Genomic DNA, 19,050 nt, shown 5'->3' with positions numbered 1-19,050 from the left:
AGTGCCTACTAAGATTCCACAGCATAAATTGTGCTATTTATGATCATTAAATGGAGTTTAAATTTTATCCTAGGAACATCTTCTGTAACTATGACTCTAATGTTGCTCAGAAAATGAGGACAAAATTGATTGTCATATGCTGCCCAAATCGATCATGCTAGCAACCAGAATTACAGTAATCTGTCAGTATTGATGAGTGTCTTTCAAGCTTTGAAACCTCCCCCTCACTTCACTTGTTGTTTCTTACAGTACTTGTACTTGAGAAGCATTTTTATGTAACCTCTGACTTTGTCAGCTAGGTACTTTTGTCTCTTAAGCTCAATTTGTTGGTTTGATCATGCAATTAGAATTGAATTGCCACACTCAGGGAGCAGAGCAGGCAGATTCTGGGTAGCCGTTGAGCCAGAGCAGTATTTCAGGTTTGATCTTAGGCCATCATTTTATTAGCTACCTAGAAAGAGTTTCAGTTTGCTTGGTTGCTTAGTTTGGGGTTTTACAATGGGGATTTCATGGTCTTGTCAGTTTTAACTCTATTGCTTAAATAAAAATTTGTTTGATCCTTAAGTAAGTTTCACTATGCCTTGAAAGGCACATGTGTTTAGTATAATGTTGTCATTGTTTGTGATCTTTCTGTTTTAGTGTGAGATTTACATGTAGGCATTTTCAGATGTATAGTATATAATCCCATTAATAAATCCAGAGGAACAAAACTTGTAAGATGATATAAGTTATCCTTTGTATCCATGGGGGATTGGTTCCTGAGGTTATAAAATCTACAGATGGTTCAGTCTTTTATACTAACTGGTACATTTTCATATAACCCACACAAAGTTCCTTCATATGTTAATCATCTTTAGATTACTTATGATAACTAATACAATGTAAATGTTATATAAGTAATAAGAAATATGTACTTTGAGAAATTGGCTTCCCCAGGTGTGAGGATTGGTAAGTACCAAATCTCTAGACCTAGGAAGAGCTGATGTTGCTGTCAGTCTTAAGGCAGCTAATAGTAGAATCCTTTCTTTCTCAAGTGACCTTCAGGTTTTTCTCAAAAGCCTTTGACTGAATGAGGCTTCCCTGTGGAATTTGGGTAGTGGGCTTTACTCAGGTCTACTTACTTAAGTAGTAATCAAATCTAGACAAAAATATCTAGACAAAAATGTGAACATCTAGACTGGAGTTCACAAACAGTGTGTCCTTGACCCAGCAAAGTTGACACATAATATTCACAGACTTATTCTGATTTGCTTTACATCTTAATTATTTATGTTATATAATTTGATAAAAGTACACAAACCATAAATGTTGATATATGATAAAGTATTATACTTATTAAGAAGTCAAAAATATATCTGTAGCTTATTTTCTTCACATTTACTAGGGTGTCAAGATGGCCAGGTCTCGAGTATATTTATTGAAAGCCAGGGCTAATGGCACATACCTATAAGTTCCAACATGGGGGTAACCGAGACAGGTGGAGTGTGAGTGTGAAGCCACCTGGGCAATAATAGCAAAACTCTTATCTCAAAGAAAAAGAGATATATGTGAATTGTGTGTGTTTGTGTATATACACACATCAAGCTGTGCCCATGTATATGTATAAACATACATGATTTACACTATATTCGAAAAACTTTTGAATTAATACAAACATCCAAGTGGTACTTACCCTTATAAAGGTAATATTTAATGAGGAGGATGTGGATAATAATGAATAGAATGCAAGTAGGGTTACACACAAATCACCATGAGAGTTCCATGGAGGAAGAGATGAGTTTGGAATAAACGCAGGAAAGAATATGTAGAAAATCTGGGTCTCAGTGGACAGGATTGGAGTATGTGGAATGTGACATGTATGCTGTAATTCTTTTTTGTTATTGTTTTTGTTTTTTGAGACAGGGTCTCTCTGTATAGCCCTGACTTCCCTGGAACTCACTGGGTAAACCAGACCTAGTCTCAAACTCACAGAAATCCATCTGCCTCTGTCTTTCAAGTGCTGAGATTAAAGGCATGTGCCAGCAGTCCCAGCCAGTATTACAATTTTTATGATTTATAGCCAGGGCTTTATATGTATCTATATATAATATATGTGATTTCTGAGATACACAGTATAAGGAATACTGTATTAATAAATGGCATATTTAAAGAATACTTTACACCTAGGCTTAATATGCTTTCCTATCACAACCAATATTATTTGGTTTTTCTCAATCTGTTTGGATTGACTGTTTCTTAAATGCCAGAATTGGCTTTGTTTACGTGTATCAGACAGATCAGTAAATTCCATGATAATTGTTCAGTTAGTCTCAGTGTGTGAGCCCTGCAGTTGTGCTGCTCAGATTTAAAGGACCTGTTGCAGAAGTATAAGAGCCAAAGCTAAATGATGGTAACTGATTGGCCCCACTAATGCACTTTCCCTTTCATTATGATAGGACATTGTAAAGCTCCTTGGGGGGGGGGGGGGCATCAATACTGCTGCCATTTTGTGTTAAAAGAAAATGAGTTTCTTGAAAAACTACCTAATTTTATGTATTTACTGACCTTTGTAAAACATTTTCTTAGAAGATAACATCAATAAATATGGACTATCCTTAATTTAATCTGTAAGGAGATAATTATAGTACCAAACTCAAGATTAGTGTAAGGGTTAAATAAAACTATCCAGTGAAGCACTAGGCATCTGGCTTGTTGTCTCTAGCAGCAGCTCAGAAGACTATATCTGTGTGGGAGCTAATGACATTATTACTGTCTAAAACACAAACCTGGGCACGCTGAAGGCTTGCAACGGTTCTCTGCCTACTGCAGCAGATGTACAGTTGGGTGGTCACTATAAACTGTACTTTTTATCTTGCCCTCCCAGTCTCATAGTTCCTACTGTAGCTTTATCAAACATGCCTCATACTTCAACCCGTATTTGTTCAGCTAAGCTAAATTCGTGTTCTATAAATACTCATTTTCTAAAGCTCAAGACTATGTACCTCTGCTATTTTCTACCTAATATACTCTTTTATTATGACCTAAATGGTATATCTTCAGGAGAACAAAAAATAAAAATGATTTCGCCACTAAGCAAACTTATTGCTCACACTGCCTGAAAATATTTTGGTATAGTACTTATGTGTTTGTACACATATTTGTAGGTCTTACTTTCCTCCTGATTTCACTGGCTTAGCACAGTGTCTGGCCTATGGCAAATGGGCAGTAACACACCATAATAGAACAAAGGCTATCAATAGTGGATGGATATTGTTGAGAACATGTATGCATCTGTATAGTGTGTGTGTGTGTGTGTGTGTGTGTGTGTGTGTGTGTGTGTGTGTGTGTACTTACATATATGAGTGTGGAGGCGTCGGGTCTCTCTGGAACTGAAGTACAGGTTGTTATGAGCCTTCTACCATGGGTGCTGGGAAGACCCTCTACAAGAGCAACACTGTTCTTACTACTAACCATCTCTCCCACCTATTATCTATGTTTTGAGTTTATTATTAGCTTCTTTATTGAAAAGTTTTAAAAAAACTTTTTATTTGTAACTTATAGTCTTACATTTATATTAAACTAGGTTGCATGGGGCTAGGAAAAATGGCTCAGAGGTCAAGCACTTAAAAAGGAACTGAGTTCAGTTTCCAGCATCCATGAGAAAGATCATAACTATTTGTAACACCAGTCTCATAAGATCCAGTGCCTTCTGAACTCCACTGACACAAGGCACATGCATGGCATATATACATGCGTGCAAGAAAAATACTCAAACATACAAAATAAAATAAATGTTTAAAAACTTTATAACTTAGCTGGGACTTTGTAGAGTATGTTGGGTGGGTGAAATGAGGAAGTCTAGAACCAGAGGAAATTGCCTTTGGCTCACAAATAAAACATGGTGCACACATGGAAAAGACTGATTTTGTTTGGTTGACTTTTTTTTTTTTTTTCAAAGAAGGCTCCTACTATGTAGCCTTGGCTACCGTGGTATTTACTGTGTATTCTAGGCAGGCCTTGCATTTACAGAAAAGTGCTTGCCTCTGCCTCCCAAGTACTAGGATTAAAGTTTGCACCATTATGTCCCAGGACTGGTTAATCAGTGTATTTTTATTAGTAAACATTATATTTAGTGAGGATTATGTATTTTCCCAGATGAATAATAAAAGATAAGCAGCAAAGAGTATCTTTTAGGGAGAGAAGCCAAGACATGTCTGACTTGATGGCAGTGACACAGATGTTGCTACCCTATCCAAGATGATTTTGTGCGGTGAAAGGTCAGAGCCACAGGTGAGCAGTAGAGGGAGCTGCGGTGCTCTAGGTGCTGGGGAGCTAGCCCTTCAGCTCCCTGCTGGACATTTGTACGGGTGTGTTTGTGCCATTAGCAATTCCACTAGGAGCCTCCCTATCAGAGATGGCTTTCTTTATACTTTCTGAGTCACTGTTTTGAACTAAATGGATAAATTGGTTAGCTGGTAAACACTCAGAAATATGAAAAGAAAGTCTTTTGTGTCCTTCCAGCCATTGTTTAGTAGTAATTGTGTTAGGACTTCTCCAGGAATTAAAATATTCTTATTGACCTGCCTGTAACTAATTGGTTAAAGACATGGGTATTATTTTCAAGAATCTTTTTGTATTCTTACATATCCCATTGACCTTGATTTTGTTGACAACCTGAATAGTGTCTCTACAAACAAAGCAGTTCCTTAAACAGGGCCCTGGCTATGTGCTGCACTTCCGTAGTGACGCTAATATATTCCCTGCCCTACTGTGTCTTTGGTTTGCTTATTGTTTTAGCTCTTCCTTTCATTGGGCAGAAATTTTGTTGACAATACCACTAATGATCTAGTAGATTCTTTTCATTAATTGTAGTAATCTTTTATCACACATTTTAAAGTTATTATTGGCTTGGAAATAACATATCTGACTTATGCTTTCAACAAGAAAAAATAAATAAAAGCAACCAAATATGGTGTGAAACACCTATAGAAGCAACTTCTTGAAAAGCTGAAGCAGGAGGCTCACAAGTTTAGACCAGACTAGAATACATAATAAGTTCACTATGTCTCCAAGTTTAAAAACCAAAAGTTTTTTTAAGAGGTCTGTAAATTAATTGAAGAACACTTGCCTAGCATATATAAATCTCTGAAAATTAAAAGAAGTTGAGGGAGGAAGAAGAGGAAAGGAGAGCCCAAAATAAAAAGCAAGGAAATAAATGTGAGACTCTATGGTGTATAATAAATATGTGATGATAATAGAGAAAGTTCTGTGGAATTGAACCAGTAATCTAAAAGTACCATATTCTCATTCTCAAGTACTTTCTCTCCCTCCTCCCCACCATGTGTGTGTATGTGTGTGTGCTCGTGTGTGTCCTGTCTGTTTGTCTGTCTGTCTGTCTAGACAGGGATATAGCTCTGGCTAGGCTAAGACTCACTATATAGACCACACTGGGCTTGAACTCTCAGCGATCTACCTGCCTCTGCCTCTTTGCCTCCCATGTGCTGGAATTAAAGGTGTGGATCACTACACCTGATGGTAACATTGTCTCTTATTGTTCTCTCGAGGTGATCTTTTATTAGGGTTTCACTTGATATTAATAGATTTTACACTGTAGACACTCACAAAAATGGCCTTAGTTACATGATTAACTTTATTTTATAACAATGTTGTTACAATATGGAATACAGGTTTTCTCCTCTACCAAGACCTGACATCAGCCATATTCCTAAGGAATTTCAGGTCATTCACTTACTCACATATTTGTTGACTCCATTCAATCTGGGAGACACTGTCCGGGAAAAGCTGGAATTTTAAAAGTCATTGCTTCCTCCAGGTGTGGCTATGGTGGTGCACATCTTTAATTCCAGCACTTAGGAGGCGGATGCAAGTGGAAAATCTCTGAGCTCAAGGCCAGTCTGATCTACATATGGAGTTTCAGTACAGCCAGAGTTATATAGTAAAACTTTGTTACACACACACACACACACACACACACAAAGTTACCATATTTGAGAGGCATACAGTGATGTAGGAGAGGAGAGTCCTATGAACTAGATTAGTGAACTGTACTCTGAGAACCCAGCAGAAAGGATATGCCCCAAGTAAGATAGTGATGTGATTGTGTATGAGAAAAGATAATGTTGGGGTGGAGGGCGTTAGGATTGGCCTTCCCAAGGAATTCTGTTCTGCAGATTGCTTCAAAGATATCCAGGACTTTATGAGACAGAGAAGACTAAAGTGTTTCAGGGTAGGTAAGGGACATGGTTAACATATGAAGTGTAATGTTATCAAACAATGCAAGTTAGGACCAGGGATCAGTAGGTAAAAACAACCTGAGTCCATCCCTTTGAACCCACATAAAAAGCCAGATGTGGTACACGCATCTGTGTTCTTAGCACTTCTGTTGATAAAAGATGGAGAAAGGAAAATTGGCCAGAAGTTTGCTTCAGCAGTTCAAAACAAAGAGGAAGAAAGTCATCTCCCCCCAAAAGTAGTTCTCTGACTTCCTGTAAGTGCTGAAGTGCAGGGTATCCATTCGCCCTCTTCCATATAAGGACATAAATCTGACTTTTAATGCGAGCAGTTCACACTGTTAGATGATGCATTGCAAAGGGAAGAGCAGGGGCAAGGGAGGATAAAGAACTGTCTAATACTGACAGTCCCTTCCTTTTGTCTGATGACTAATTGAGGAATTACTACGTGGAAATGTCTTTCCATTGCAAGTTTTATTAACTATCATTTTTATAAGTTTTAATTTTTGTATAATTTAGCAAACAGTTATTGTCAGACTAGTAACAGTAATAATGTGTGTCTTAGTGAGATGAGAAGGTATCTATAAATGTTTGAAAACATTGACACATATTTGTTATTTTTAAAGAGCCTTTGAGATTTTATATTTCCTATGGTAGGGCTGAGAATCAGACTCGGTGTGAGTGTACTATACAAACAATACACTTCTGAGCAAGCTGTACCTCAGCGCTTCTGTTTTTGAGACAGGGTTTTTTATCACAGGTTTACTGTGTACCGTAGGCTGGCCTTGAACTCAAAGTCTGTTTCTGTCTCCCAAGGATTACAGTTTGTGCCCAACACCTGTTTAGACTACATTCTTACACAATCTTGCTGTTTTTATGTATTATGCTTTTATACATTACTGGCAAGTTAAGTGTTTATAGCCTATTTTTGTGGGGAATTCCTATTTATATTATATGTTGGCTTCATGACAAAAAAAAAAAAAATACTTCCACTGTCTTACATGTTTTTGTCAAATCTAATGTGACAATATGGTCCACAAATGGCAATCTAGAAAGTTGGGTAATATCACAGTGTGTCAAAGGGACGATAGAAAGCTCCATTAGGACAGGACATACTGTTTCTAAAACACCCACACATGATGCTGGTCTGCTTCCGTCCTTCCCTTCTCACTGCTACTGACTGAAACAGGATTTTCTTCTCCATGTTAGAAACCTGTCATTGAGTGACAAGGATAAACTGATATTCGTATTATTATTCATCACACTCATATTCAAATTGCATTCTAGTCTTCATCTAAATATAAAAACAAGTGTAGATTCAGATGGCATTTGGGGGATTCAGAGAGCAAATAGGCTATAAAGCAGAAATCAGCCTAACTCATTAGCCTGTTTGACACAGAAACTAAAGTGCTTTTAATCCTTCTCGTTTTTACTAAAGAGCGTTTAATACTGAATTTTTAATAACTCTAGAATGAAATAAAAAGGAAAACATGGGTCAGAACGCTCCGCAGTTTCTGCTAAATCCGTTCACTCAAACACTACACTCTAGCCTATTTAGACCATAACTTTTGCTTGCCAAACCACTGTTGCCATCCATCTGTTCATGCCAGTTGTAAAGAAGGTTCAGTTTTTAGTGAAGCTTTGCATTTCACATAAGGTATGTGAAGTGAAATTTCACAAGGGACATGATAGATCCTGATTCTTAGTGATAAACCTTTGGGGCCATCAGGGTTGGCATATGGTCCAGTATGATATGAAGGCTTGGGTTCCCTGGCTTCACTTCTTTGGCGTGAAGCTGATAAAACCTGGCTCTTGAGTATTATTTCACTGGACACCAATCATGGGCAGCAGGAACTGCCCATTTAACTCTCTGTGGGAAGGAAGCCCAGAGAGCATTCACAATGGTACTATTGTCAAGTTGCAAACTGCTCTGAACAGCTTGACAGCTAGGGAGGAGGGGAAGGGGTTGCTTTACTAATTGCTGCTCAGAAAAGAGAAGGAGCAAAAATAGCTGTTGTCGAACTGATGTTTCCACATTTACTTACTCTCTTGATAGGAGTGCTGACTTTTCTTTAGCACATAGCTACTATCAAAAAGAAAGCAAATGAATATATTTAAGCCACCACCTGTAGTACTCCCTTGTTAACATGCCATGTCTGTTCTCGGCCCTCCATCCTATACTACAGCAATGGCAGTTTTATTTATGATAGTTCTGTGTGTAAATGAAAATAATGTATTCTTATACCCATAAAAATTTGTAACAAGAAATGGCTTTAAACCACCACAATTCACATATCAGATAAAATAATAAATGGCTTTGTTTACTTTACATTTTGCCTATTTGGAATTATATACTCCAGATACCTGAGTATATAATATAGCATATATTATATATTATATATATTATATGGTATATTATTATAGAAATGTAAATCAACTGTGTTGCAGTTACAGGTACTAAAATAATCCACTAAAATAAGTGGTACAGCACACCTTAGGATAAGTTCCTACCTTTACAGCTTAATAAATAACTAATGAGTGCTTTAATCATGTGCCCTTGCCCCTGTGAGTGCTGTCTAGTTTGAGTATCTTTAAAAATGGGAAGGTTGCTTACTTTTTACGACATGTACCCTGCTCTTTTTATAAACACCGCTTGAGCTCCACAAGCCACTGGTCAGTGTGAAGCACACAAACAACGGCCTTCTTCTGTTTAAGTTAAAGCTTACTTTAAGCTGCAGGGGTTCTGACCCCAAAGTATACTTCCACAGATGATTATTTTTCCAACTGAAATTAAATTGACCAGGTTATATTTGGTGTTACAATGTGTGTAGCTGTCCTTGTATAAGAGCAGGAAAAGATAATTTAAGATGACTTTTTACTGTAACTTCTTATGTAATTGAGATGTTCCTGCTAAAGTTAGAGAAAGTCAAGCGCATGTTTTATAAAATTAGTAAATCTATAAAATGTACTAGAATTCCCCTTCCTTATATCCCCTTAAGTGATTTAGTAAAAGGCACTAGTGTAGTCTTTCAAAAACAGTAAGTCACTGAATGCCCATTCTTCCTTCTACTGCAGAACAGATTATATTTAAAGTCAAGATTAATGGGCAGATTTGGATGTTAAAGACCAGTGTCCCAGGCTGTCATTCCCTGGGGGCACATAGTGCATTAGTTTAAGCCAATATACTGCTTATCATAGATTCTATGACCATATTTGAGATGGCAATTTGCTGTGCTTTGTTAATACTTGCTATGATAATAAAATCACTTTACTGTATGCCCAATAATTACAGCATTTAAAATCTTAATTATATTAGTACACATTTAAGTAGAGATAAAACTTAAGTAATTGTATACCGTAAAATCTCGCTTTAGAATCTGGGGAGATTTTTGTTTTGTGGGTGTTTTTCACTTTTGTGGGGGGGTGTCTGTGTTTGTGTGTTATTTTTTTCCCTCTTTGCAATGATCTGACAAGAGTTGAGCTCAGTATTTAATTGAAACTCCTACATCAATTTTTCCTATTTTGATGTACTGAAAATCTTGTTTCCAAAAGAAACAACACAAAGGGATTATGTCTCTAGTACCTCCCAGTAGTTTTAAGTTTGCTCCAATACTAGTAACTTTGGGGCAGTTCTTTACTCAATATGAAAATTTCATTATTAAAAATTAATGATAATACTCTTAAGTAGATCTTAACAAGAATATGTACAAATTTTTTTATTTCATTGAAATAGAAATTCAGATAGCTTAGTCTTTCTTTTAAATATTTTGTTTCATGCACCTTTTGTTAAGATAGAGAGATATATAAGTATTTGATAGTCATGCTAGTGGTTTTGGAAACCACCAATGATTATTAGATTATTAAATCAGGAGGTATTTTTAGAGACTTTGGATGAGTTTGAATTTTTAAGCCTATTTATTTGAGGCTAATCTTTCTTAATGTATTTACATGAACACTGGTAAAAATGAGCTTATCAACTCTTTTGATGTTTTCATTTAATAGTTGACTGATTTATTACCAATTATATATGGTAAGAATTTGTTCCACTCCAGCTTTCAGTAATAGGGCTATCCTCACACTGCCTCAGCACCTGCTATGGATTTTGAGTCATCTGGCAGCCATGGGACTCCGATAAAGAAGTACCAGGTGTCCTGCCTATCTCTAATTGAGATGCAGTGAAAACAATACAGACTTGGCAATATGGTTAAAAGGATGGATTAAAGCCCAGCTTTGTCTGCTCTGACAAATCGCAGCTTTTCCTAAATGGTGTAGATAGTGTCAGCTACTAAAGAATTTCATTAATTTAAGACATCATAAAAACAGTTGATCATAACCTGTTGCAGACTTTTGAGAAGGCCTTCTGCTAGATACAATTAAACAAAGTGATATTTTGGAGAATTTGTCTTTGCTGCAAGTGAACTACACTTCAAGTTTCTTGAAGGATTTAGCTGTAGTAGGAAAAAATAAAATAAAATAGACCTTCCCCTGTAAAGTCATTAGTTTACCAGACATTGCTTTGTAATGTAAACAATAGTTTACATTCATTTCATAAAGTTTATAGGATACTTTAGTTTCCCTACATATTTCAGTCTCACTTGACACTTTACTACTAATAGTAGCATGAGGTCCTTGAAATGTGTTTGTGAAGTATATCTATGCATATTGTATATCTCAATAAAATTCACCTTCATTATTCAAGGTTACTCGATGACTTTGCCTTGCAGTATATAAAGGTATTTCATGGACTTCTAAAATTAAAATGTTAAATATCATTTAAATTCTTGTCTTATTTTTGTTAGGATAAATGGGGACTTTTTTACTATGGCATATATATTAAAATATAATAATTATGGTGTAGTAATATAAACAATTTTTTTTTAACTTTTCAGCTTTAGAATTTGGGCTAATGTTTGTTGCCTTGACCAGCTTTGGGATAACATGCCTCATAGACTTCTTCTTCTTTTTTTTTTTTTAATCCTCCACAAAACACGCAGATCAATAAAATTATATAAAGGATATTGAAGTATTAACTAAAAGACCAAGTCTCTAGTCCCAGTTTGACTCAGCAGCAACTTTGTGCACAGCTGCAGTGTTGCTCCAGGCAAGACTCACTGATGAAGAAATGCTTTTCTGGTTGGGGTTGGAGAGGGAACATAATCAGGCACTGACACATGCCTGAATCTCAAGCACCTGGAAACTGAGGCAGGATGATGCTGAGTCTCAGGCTAGCCTGAGCTCCAAAACAAGATTCTGTCTCCAAAAACATCAAAGAAAATAAAACAATACAAAAACCAAAAGCAACAACACAAACAGCTCCTGAGTTTATTTTGGTTCAGTTGCTATGGTCTCCTTGTGTGGGAGTGTACTTTTGACAAAAGCTGCCCTTGAGTTCCTGGTCAAAGACAGGCCGCCTACTTCCATGCTGCAGTTCCTGTCCTTCCACCATCCACATGTGTACACATGGAGGGATAGTCAACAGACTCCCTGCATTAAATAATATTTTACACTTATTTTTGCATACAGTAGTTGTATTGGGAGTAGCTGTAACCCCCATTATAAGTTGAAAATCACCTTCATCTAACAGTTTTCACATTTTTTTTCCTTCAGAGAGAGACAGAGAAGAGGGGGGCAGGAGAGAGAGGGGAGAGTTTGGTATTGGTACTTTTCCTATCCATCTCTATAGAATCTCTTTGCTGGTACTTATTCTGATAAACTCTGCTCTCTTAAACAGTCTCTAGCAGGGTTGGTAACTCACTGCCTATCCACACACTTGGAAGATGGAGTCAGGAAAATGAGTTGATGATCATCTTTGGCTGCACCGTGACTTTTAGGCCCCTTTGTCTCAAGAAACAAAGGAGAGAAGGAATCCTCTCTGTCCCCGAGTCTGACGACACTTCAAGAGTTGCTGCTGCACTTGGTGGACAGGAGGCTCTGTGTATGTCTGTGCTGCGTCTCACTTGTTCATTTGGAGACTACACAGCTGGAGAGGCTGCTGTTGTAGGAGCAGAGGCAGACGCCATGCGGTTCCATCTTCGTAGTCTCAGTACAGAGCACTGGCCAAGTAGTACTCAGTTTATAGCCACTTAAATTACAGTTCAAAGTACAGTTTCAATTAACACTCTCCAGTACAAATGTGCATTCAGTAGTCAAACTTTTAAAATAATGGTTTCTGTCAGAATTCTCCCTTTGATAGTATTCTTGGAATCTTGAATACAGAGAAGAGACTTCTAATCCCCACAGCTATAGAAAAGTCACAGGCTGAGTGGAGAACACATGCTTCCTAAGAGAGCCAGCATTTCCTGATAGGCTTTCCACCCTCCCTAAAACTGACATTGATAACAAATTCCAAAACTGGCTTACTTTAAACGAAGCCATCTTTAGGGTAAGGTGGTTTTCCCCCCTGTATTTACGAGATAAGTTTAAACTTAAGAGAAAAATAAGTAATAGCAAAAATATTTAATACTTGTTTATAATTATAATTTTTATTACTTATTAATTATGCTTTATTCTTAAAGTGTATATGCATGAAAATGTTCCATTTCTTTTAGTCTAATCATAAATTACATGCTACTTAAATGTACAGCCTACTGAATTGTGCCCTGGGATTAGTGATCACAAAACTAAAAATGAGGCTGGGTATGGTGGTGCACACCTTTAGTCCAGGCACTTGAGAGGCAGAAATAGGTGGATCTCTGGGGGTTAGAGCTCAGCCTGACCTACACAGAAAGTTCTTGAACAGCCAGAGATACATAATAGAGAAAGCCTTAAGGTTGTAACTTCTTGCAGACCAAATTTCCCTTTTAGTCTAATCTCCTTGCAGTTTAATAAAATGAAAATATTTACTGCTTAGTCTTTTTCTTCCTGTTCAGTTTTCTTATGTCAGAATAAATCAAAAGACCCTCTGTACAGACTACAATAAGAAACTTTATTACAGAGTCCTGACACATAAATATATGTACATTTTGGATGGGCAAATGCTCACTTTGTAGCCCAAACTAGCCTAGAACTTACACCCTCTTGCCTCAGCTTTCCAGGTGCTGAAATTGCAGGTATGTCCAAGCATATCTGGCAGCCAAGATATATTTCCCTTAGAGCAGGGCATGGAGGAATGCACCGGTAACTCCAGAAGACCCTGTGCCCAGTGTTAGCTTGGACAGGATAGAAACAGAGTGCAAGAAAGGAGGGAAAATGTACAAATAACACCTGCCGTTCACAAGGATGTTCACCAACCTTAAACTAGACAAAAACAGTATATTGGATATATTGGTTACATTGCTGACAGGGGAGCAGAATTTGTCCAGAAGAGTAGGTGAAGAGTTACTTTGCAATTTCTAAAAACTCATTAAAGCTATTTGTACAGTTACAGCCCTTACATTTGGTATATTGCAGAGGTCATCGTCCTTCACAAAAGTATTGGGCATACTTTTAAATAAAAATTAAGTTCAAGAAATGTGTAACAGCATTTGTACCTCTGTAGCAATGAAGATAGATAATTCTCAGAACATATATAGGGGGACTTCTTGTGTTTATATTTTTCAAAGCCGTAATAATGTGAACAGGAGCAAATGTTGATATCCCTATAGGCTGTAGAAAGGAAAATTCATACTTATCTTTCTAGGGCCAGGATAAAATTGGGTTCATTTTCTTAACAGCCTGTCTTGAAATTTAAAATTAAAAGCAATTACTCAAAAGGTGTACTAATGTAAACCTAATGAAGTTCAGCTTAGCTTTAAACTATTTCTTTGTGACAGAACATGTGTAGTGCCCTTCATTATTTTCAGAATTGTAATATCCTTTCCCCTTTTCTGCTTTGCAGAAAATACAAGGACAGAGGATTAGTGGATAATTATATTGCTATGATTACAGCACCTGGGTGGGGAGGGTAGGTGTGTGTGTGCGGTGTGTGAGTGTGTATATGTGTGGGTGTGTGTGTGTGTGTGTGTGTCTGCGTGTGTGAGTGATGGTGTTAGGATGTGTAAATCTGTGTAGGGTGGAAGTAAGTTTGATAGGCCATTTTTGTACTAAAGATTCCTGCCAGCTAAAAATTTTAAGCTAATTTTACCTTGAAATATATTAAAATTTACAAAAAAAACACTTCTATGAATTCAACAGAGATCTGCACTTTAAATTTTAGTTGTGGATATTTTTATTAGTTCCCCTTTATCATCTTACTCATTTCCATATTTTAATTTTAATGCTTTTGACAGCACTCACTCATAGTAAGAATATAGCTTGAGTTGTTCTCTTTTTCTACCCATTGAGTTTGTGTGTGCCACTCAATTTAAAGGTACCAACAACTTTCCTAGAGGGCTGCCTCTTTTCCAAGGCTGGCCTTCTACGAAGAGGTACAGGTTTAAGCTGCTTTGGATCCCAGTTCCAGCTGCAGCTGTAAGGCTACTCTTCAGAGCTCCAGAATCATCACAGTTGGAAAAGTGCCTTTGCTGAGTCCAGGTCTCGTGGAAGTTATCACATCTCCTAATTATGTTTTCTGAACCAAAAATTGTGAAGGTGTGTTGGCTGTACAGTAGATTGAGTTGGTTCGTCTTTACATTATTTAATTTGGCTACAATCAACTTGAAGAAACTATAAAAAAACATTTGCTTTAGAAGGTGGATTACTGTAGGCTGTAAGTATTCACCAACCTAACAGTACTTTCTGAAGCTAACCCACAAAGAAGAAAAGCTGAGGTGTTAGCCATGCTGATGTAGCCACAGCTTTGCCATTTAAGAGCTCACTCTTCCACCCAGGCTTACACAGCTCAGAACTAAGATGCCTGTTTTCATTAATGAAGAGCTATTGGCATTTTATTAGATATATTGTATATTTTATGTAAAATTAAAATGTTACAAGTCTGGAAAACCTTCCTTTTACAGGGCTGTGTGCTATGGATTAGAGTTTCTTCCACTTATAAACCTTTTATATAGCGCAGCAGGTCACCCTTCAACATTATTTACATAATTTTTGTTTTGGTTTGGGGTTTTTTTTTGTTGTTTTGTTTTGTTTTTGTTTTTTTTGTTGTTGTTGTTTTTGGTTTTTGCTTTGATGAATTTGGCACTTTGGAACTATGCTTTTTATTTTAAAAAACATTTGTTTTTTTCTGTCTAGTTTTTTAATGTAAACTCTAAATATAATAAGATAAAGTAAAATATTTCATTTATAGGCCCTCTGAAAGTAGAGCATTTTCAAAGCAGGTAGGTGTCTCCACCCTACTTTTCATGAAGCATTTTACCCATTCAAGCAGACTTTTAAAAACAGCTTGTTTTGATAGCAGACTGTTCTCCTGTGGGCCTTCAGCCTTTGCTTCCTGGCAGCACCTTTGGTGCGAAAAGAGAGTGATCAATTGGGAGACTATCAGTGCCAGCATGCATAGAGTGATAAGTTAACACACCACTGGGAATTTCTAGGGCCCACCAAGATACTTCACTTCTAATGTGCTAACAAGCTCACTTTTCTACCTCTTGCCTCTTCAGTTATTTTTTTTCTCAGAAGAGCTTAGAAGTTGAGTGCATCAGGCATAATGAAAAGCTCTGTAGGAGGGAGAAGCAATAACCCCATTTTTCCCTTTTCAGCCAAATAGAAAATTAGTTTCTGGTAATACACAAAGGCCAGTATTTTTTGTACAAGGGGCACTGCTGTGAATCAAAGGACTCTATTAACTGCAGAAAATTCGGCAGCTGTGGATCCCCCAATGAAAAAAGTACTTTCCAACAAGTTGTGAGGTGTGTGGTATTATTCAGATTGAGCCGTCAGCTCCATCCTCTTCCCCTTAGAACCATCTATCTTCTTTTTAAATGTACTGTGCTTGTTCTTTATGTTAAATTTGCCTCAGAAATGTCTGCTACCCTTCCATAAATCCTTCTTCACCACCAATTGTTTTAATACAACATCTTATCCTCTTGCTGTGTATTTCAGAAGTAAAATTCTTTTGGAGTTCAACCACAGTGTACAAAATTGAAAATTATAAAGAAGTAGAACTCAGGTTATTTCAATGTTTGATGCAAAAACATAAATTGTAATCCAAGAAAATAGTATACAAGCCATTAAAAAGGCAAATGATCCTTCTAAGTCAAGTTGCAGTAGGTGCTTCGTCTCGCCTCTTGACTAGCTTTTTTGCCACCTCTTAATAAAGTTTTGTGAATGTAACTGGCCATGATATCAACCATTGAATGATCAGTGTAAATTATCTTCCAAATGATTTCTTCTAGTTTGAGTTATAATTCCTAGAATTATAGAACTGAAATACTGAATTGAAATTTTTACAGGAGAATAACAAATTTTAAGATGGAAAAATTAAAATGGCTTTTGAAAAAAATCAATGAAAAAAGCAAAACCAATGGGTGAATTTTTCTGTCCTATTTAAATGTATTTTCATTGTCTTTGTTTAAATGTCAACATTGCACACCAAGGACAGCAGGAAAACGTAAAACCTCAGGAAGAAACGTTAGGTGATTTCTCAGTTGAGGAACTATACGACACGAAGTCGGCATGTGCTTTTTCCTGATAATTGTCTGCTGCTACCTGCTGCTCTACATCTTGACAGCCATTTCCATAGTTGCTTTCATGAACAACAGAAATATTCTCTCCCTTTCTTGGCCTTTCTATGCTAACAGCACAATCAGACCTGCAGAAACAGGAAGCCTGGAGTGGGTTGTTCAAAAGCAACAACACTTCAAGGTACTGGTTGCTTGTCAATAGTGTCAGGGAATAATATGTGCTGAGAGGGAAGTACAGTCTCTCTCTGTCAGTGTCAGGGCCCTGTAGATGCTTTGTTGGACAGTACTGAGGAGTCCTGTGGACTCTTTGCAGATATTCCTGCTCGTTTCACTGTTGTAATTGATGGGGTATTTTTTTCCTGACACACAGATTCAGCTATGCATTTATCTTAACTGCATGGAGTTATTTGAGGATTATAGCAACAGTAGTCTTCCATTCAAAATGAGAACAATTGTTGAGAAAATACAGGGATTTTTAAAAATGAAGAAGATATGCAGGAATTTCACAGTAAGCCTTTACAAATAAAAAAAGGAAATTTGGGACATAGTATTTTAGGCAGAAGTGTAATTTTATTGAATGGCTTTTGAGAGTAAATCTGCAGATGAAAGTTGATTAACAAGATAAGATGGGCCAGAGTGATCAGCTAACAGTTGAATCTTTTCTCAAACTATTCTGATAATAAATTGGTATTATAATTATTCTCTAGTAAACTTTCTGTTAAACTATTATTAGTCATGGAGTCGAGAAATAAACTTCCATTAAGAAATACATCTTTATACTTTAAATAGTGGCACTTGTAGTCCTGTGTAAGAACAGAGAACAGTTCACTAACTGCACTATTGTGGTCCTCTGGAAATGTGCTTGTTCACAATGTCCAGCGTATCTCAGTCCATCCTTAACAGAGGGAATCAGCTATGAGGAGAGAGCACGGTACCTGCAAACAATTGTCCAGCACCACTTAGAGCCAACAACATTTGAAGACTTTGCAGCACAGGTTTTCTCTCCAGCTCCCTACCATCATTTCCCTGCCGACGCAGGTAAGAGCAAAAGAACGTGTTGATCACTTGTCACAAACCCAGAATGCAATACCCTTTTCTTCTCAATGTTGGTTGAATAAAATTCTTATCATTGAAATATATTTTTCATGACTGTTTGAGTTTGGCCTGTAAATTTAATGTGTTTTATCTAAATGTGGTTCCTTAAATATCTAGTAATCTTCATCAAAGTACATGATCCATATCTTACCACAGTCACTGGCTCTTGCTTTTCGTGAGAATCTGAAGTATCTGCAGAGGGGACTCTCAACTTCAGAGGATCAAATTTTATGGCCAAGAATACAGTGTCATCATCTCTAATTTTACAAGTAAAGCTAAACAGATCTAGATTAAAAGCATTTATTACAGCAAATTATGTTATAATATTTGAAGATTCTAAGAGGGTACTGCATTAATACATTTAACTAATTTTAAAGAAATCAGCAATAAAAATGACTCATGGCCTTCCTTTCTGTAATATCGTGCACTCCTTATGATTGTTTCATTTATTTTCCCTCTTTAGATCATTAAGTGTCAGTTCTGTTTATCTGAAGGTAAGACAAAGTGTCAACCGAAACTTCTGTCCTTCTCCCATCTCCTATTCCAGAGTTAGCAAGCTCTGTTCTTGTAATTCAGACAGTAAGAAAATTTAACACTGCCCTGGTTCATACTAAACATTTCAAAAATTACCACTAAATTTTCCCCCAGAATTGTACTAACCCAGGTCTGCATGAAACACTAACACGGTTTGGGGTAGAGTAACTAATGATAGGGCCCTTGAGTAAAATTGGTTTCACCTTGTTGCATTGACTTTTGCTTGTTGTTTGTTTCTCAGCATGAAAAAGTAGCTCTGTCAAGCTGACATCATGTGTCTTTGGATTTTTGCAATGCGCTCTATTGTTACCAGAGAGCCGAACTCTGTTGGGTTTTGTCTGTGTGCCTTGCACTGCACTAAGAACCTGAAATCCAGCACTGGGTGCCCAAGGGTAGCATAAAGAGAACACCAGGGACTTGGCCACAGTAAACTACTTCTGATTCTTCTTACATCAAACACATTTTTATATCAGATAAATTTAAATTCATAACACATTTTGACCTACTCTGTTTTTAAATAAAAATAATTCTTTAAAAAAGTTTGGGTTTCATAAATGAAATTAAAACTTTCCTTCCAGTAATAATTTTTCATCAGAAAAATAATTTTACCAAAGAATTTAGAAACCTTCCAAAAAATATGAAAGACCTAGTGAAGAGAAAATATGTCATGCAGGGTTAAATCTTTTGAAAATAAGATT

The 19,050-nt window shown here is 36.8% G+C and overlaps 1 protein-coding gene across 1 annotated transcript in view; it reads left to right on the top strand.

Annotated features, from left to right (window-relative positions):
- The window catches only part of RALGAPA1 (Ral GTPase activating protein catalytic subunit alpha 1), a 251,940-nt gene that overhangs the window by 224,272 nt on the left and 8,618 nt on the right, over nucleotides 1-19,050 (top strand). Inside the window, exon 40 of the mRNA XM_080934414.1 lies at nucleotides 17,637-17,761. Within this exon, the coding sequence (XP_080790540.1) occupies nucleotides 17,637-17,761 (125 nt within the window). The remainder of the gene's footprint in view (nucleotides 1-17,636; nucleotides 17,762-19,050) is intronic.

The sequence above is a fragment of the Micromys minutus genome (assembly GCF_963924665.1).
Source record: "Micromys minutus genome assembly, chromosome: 1".
Taxonomy (NCBI): Eukaryota; Metazoa; Chordata; class Mammalia; order Rodentia; family Muridae; genus Micromys; species Micromys minutus.
This window is presented reverse-complemented; position numbering and strand designations above follow the sequence as displayed.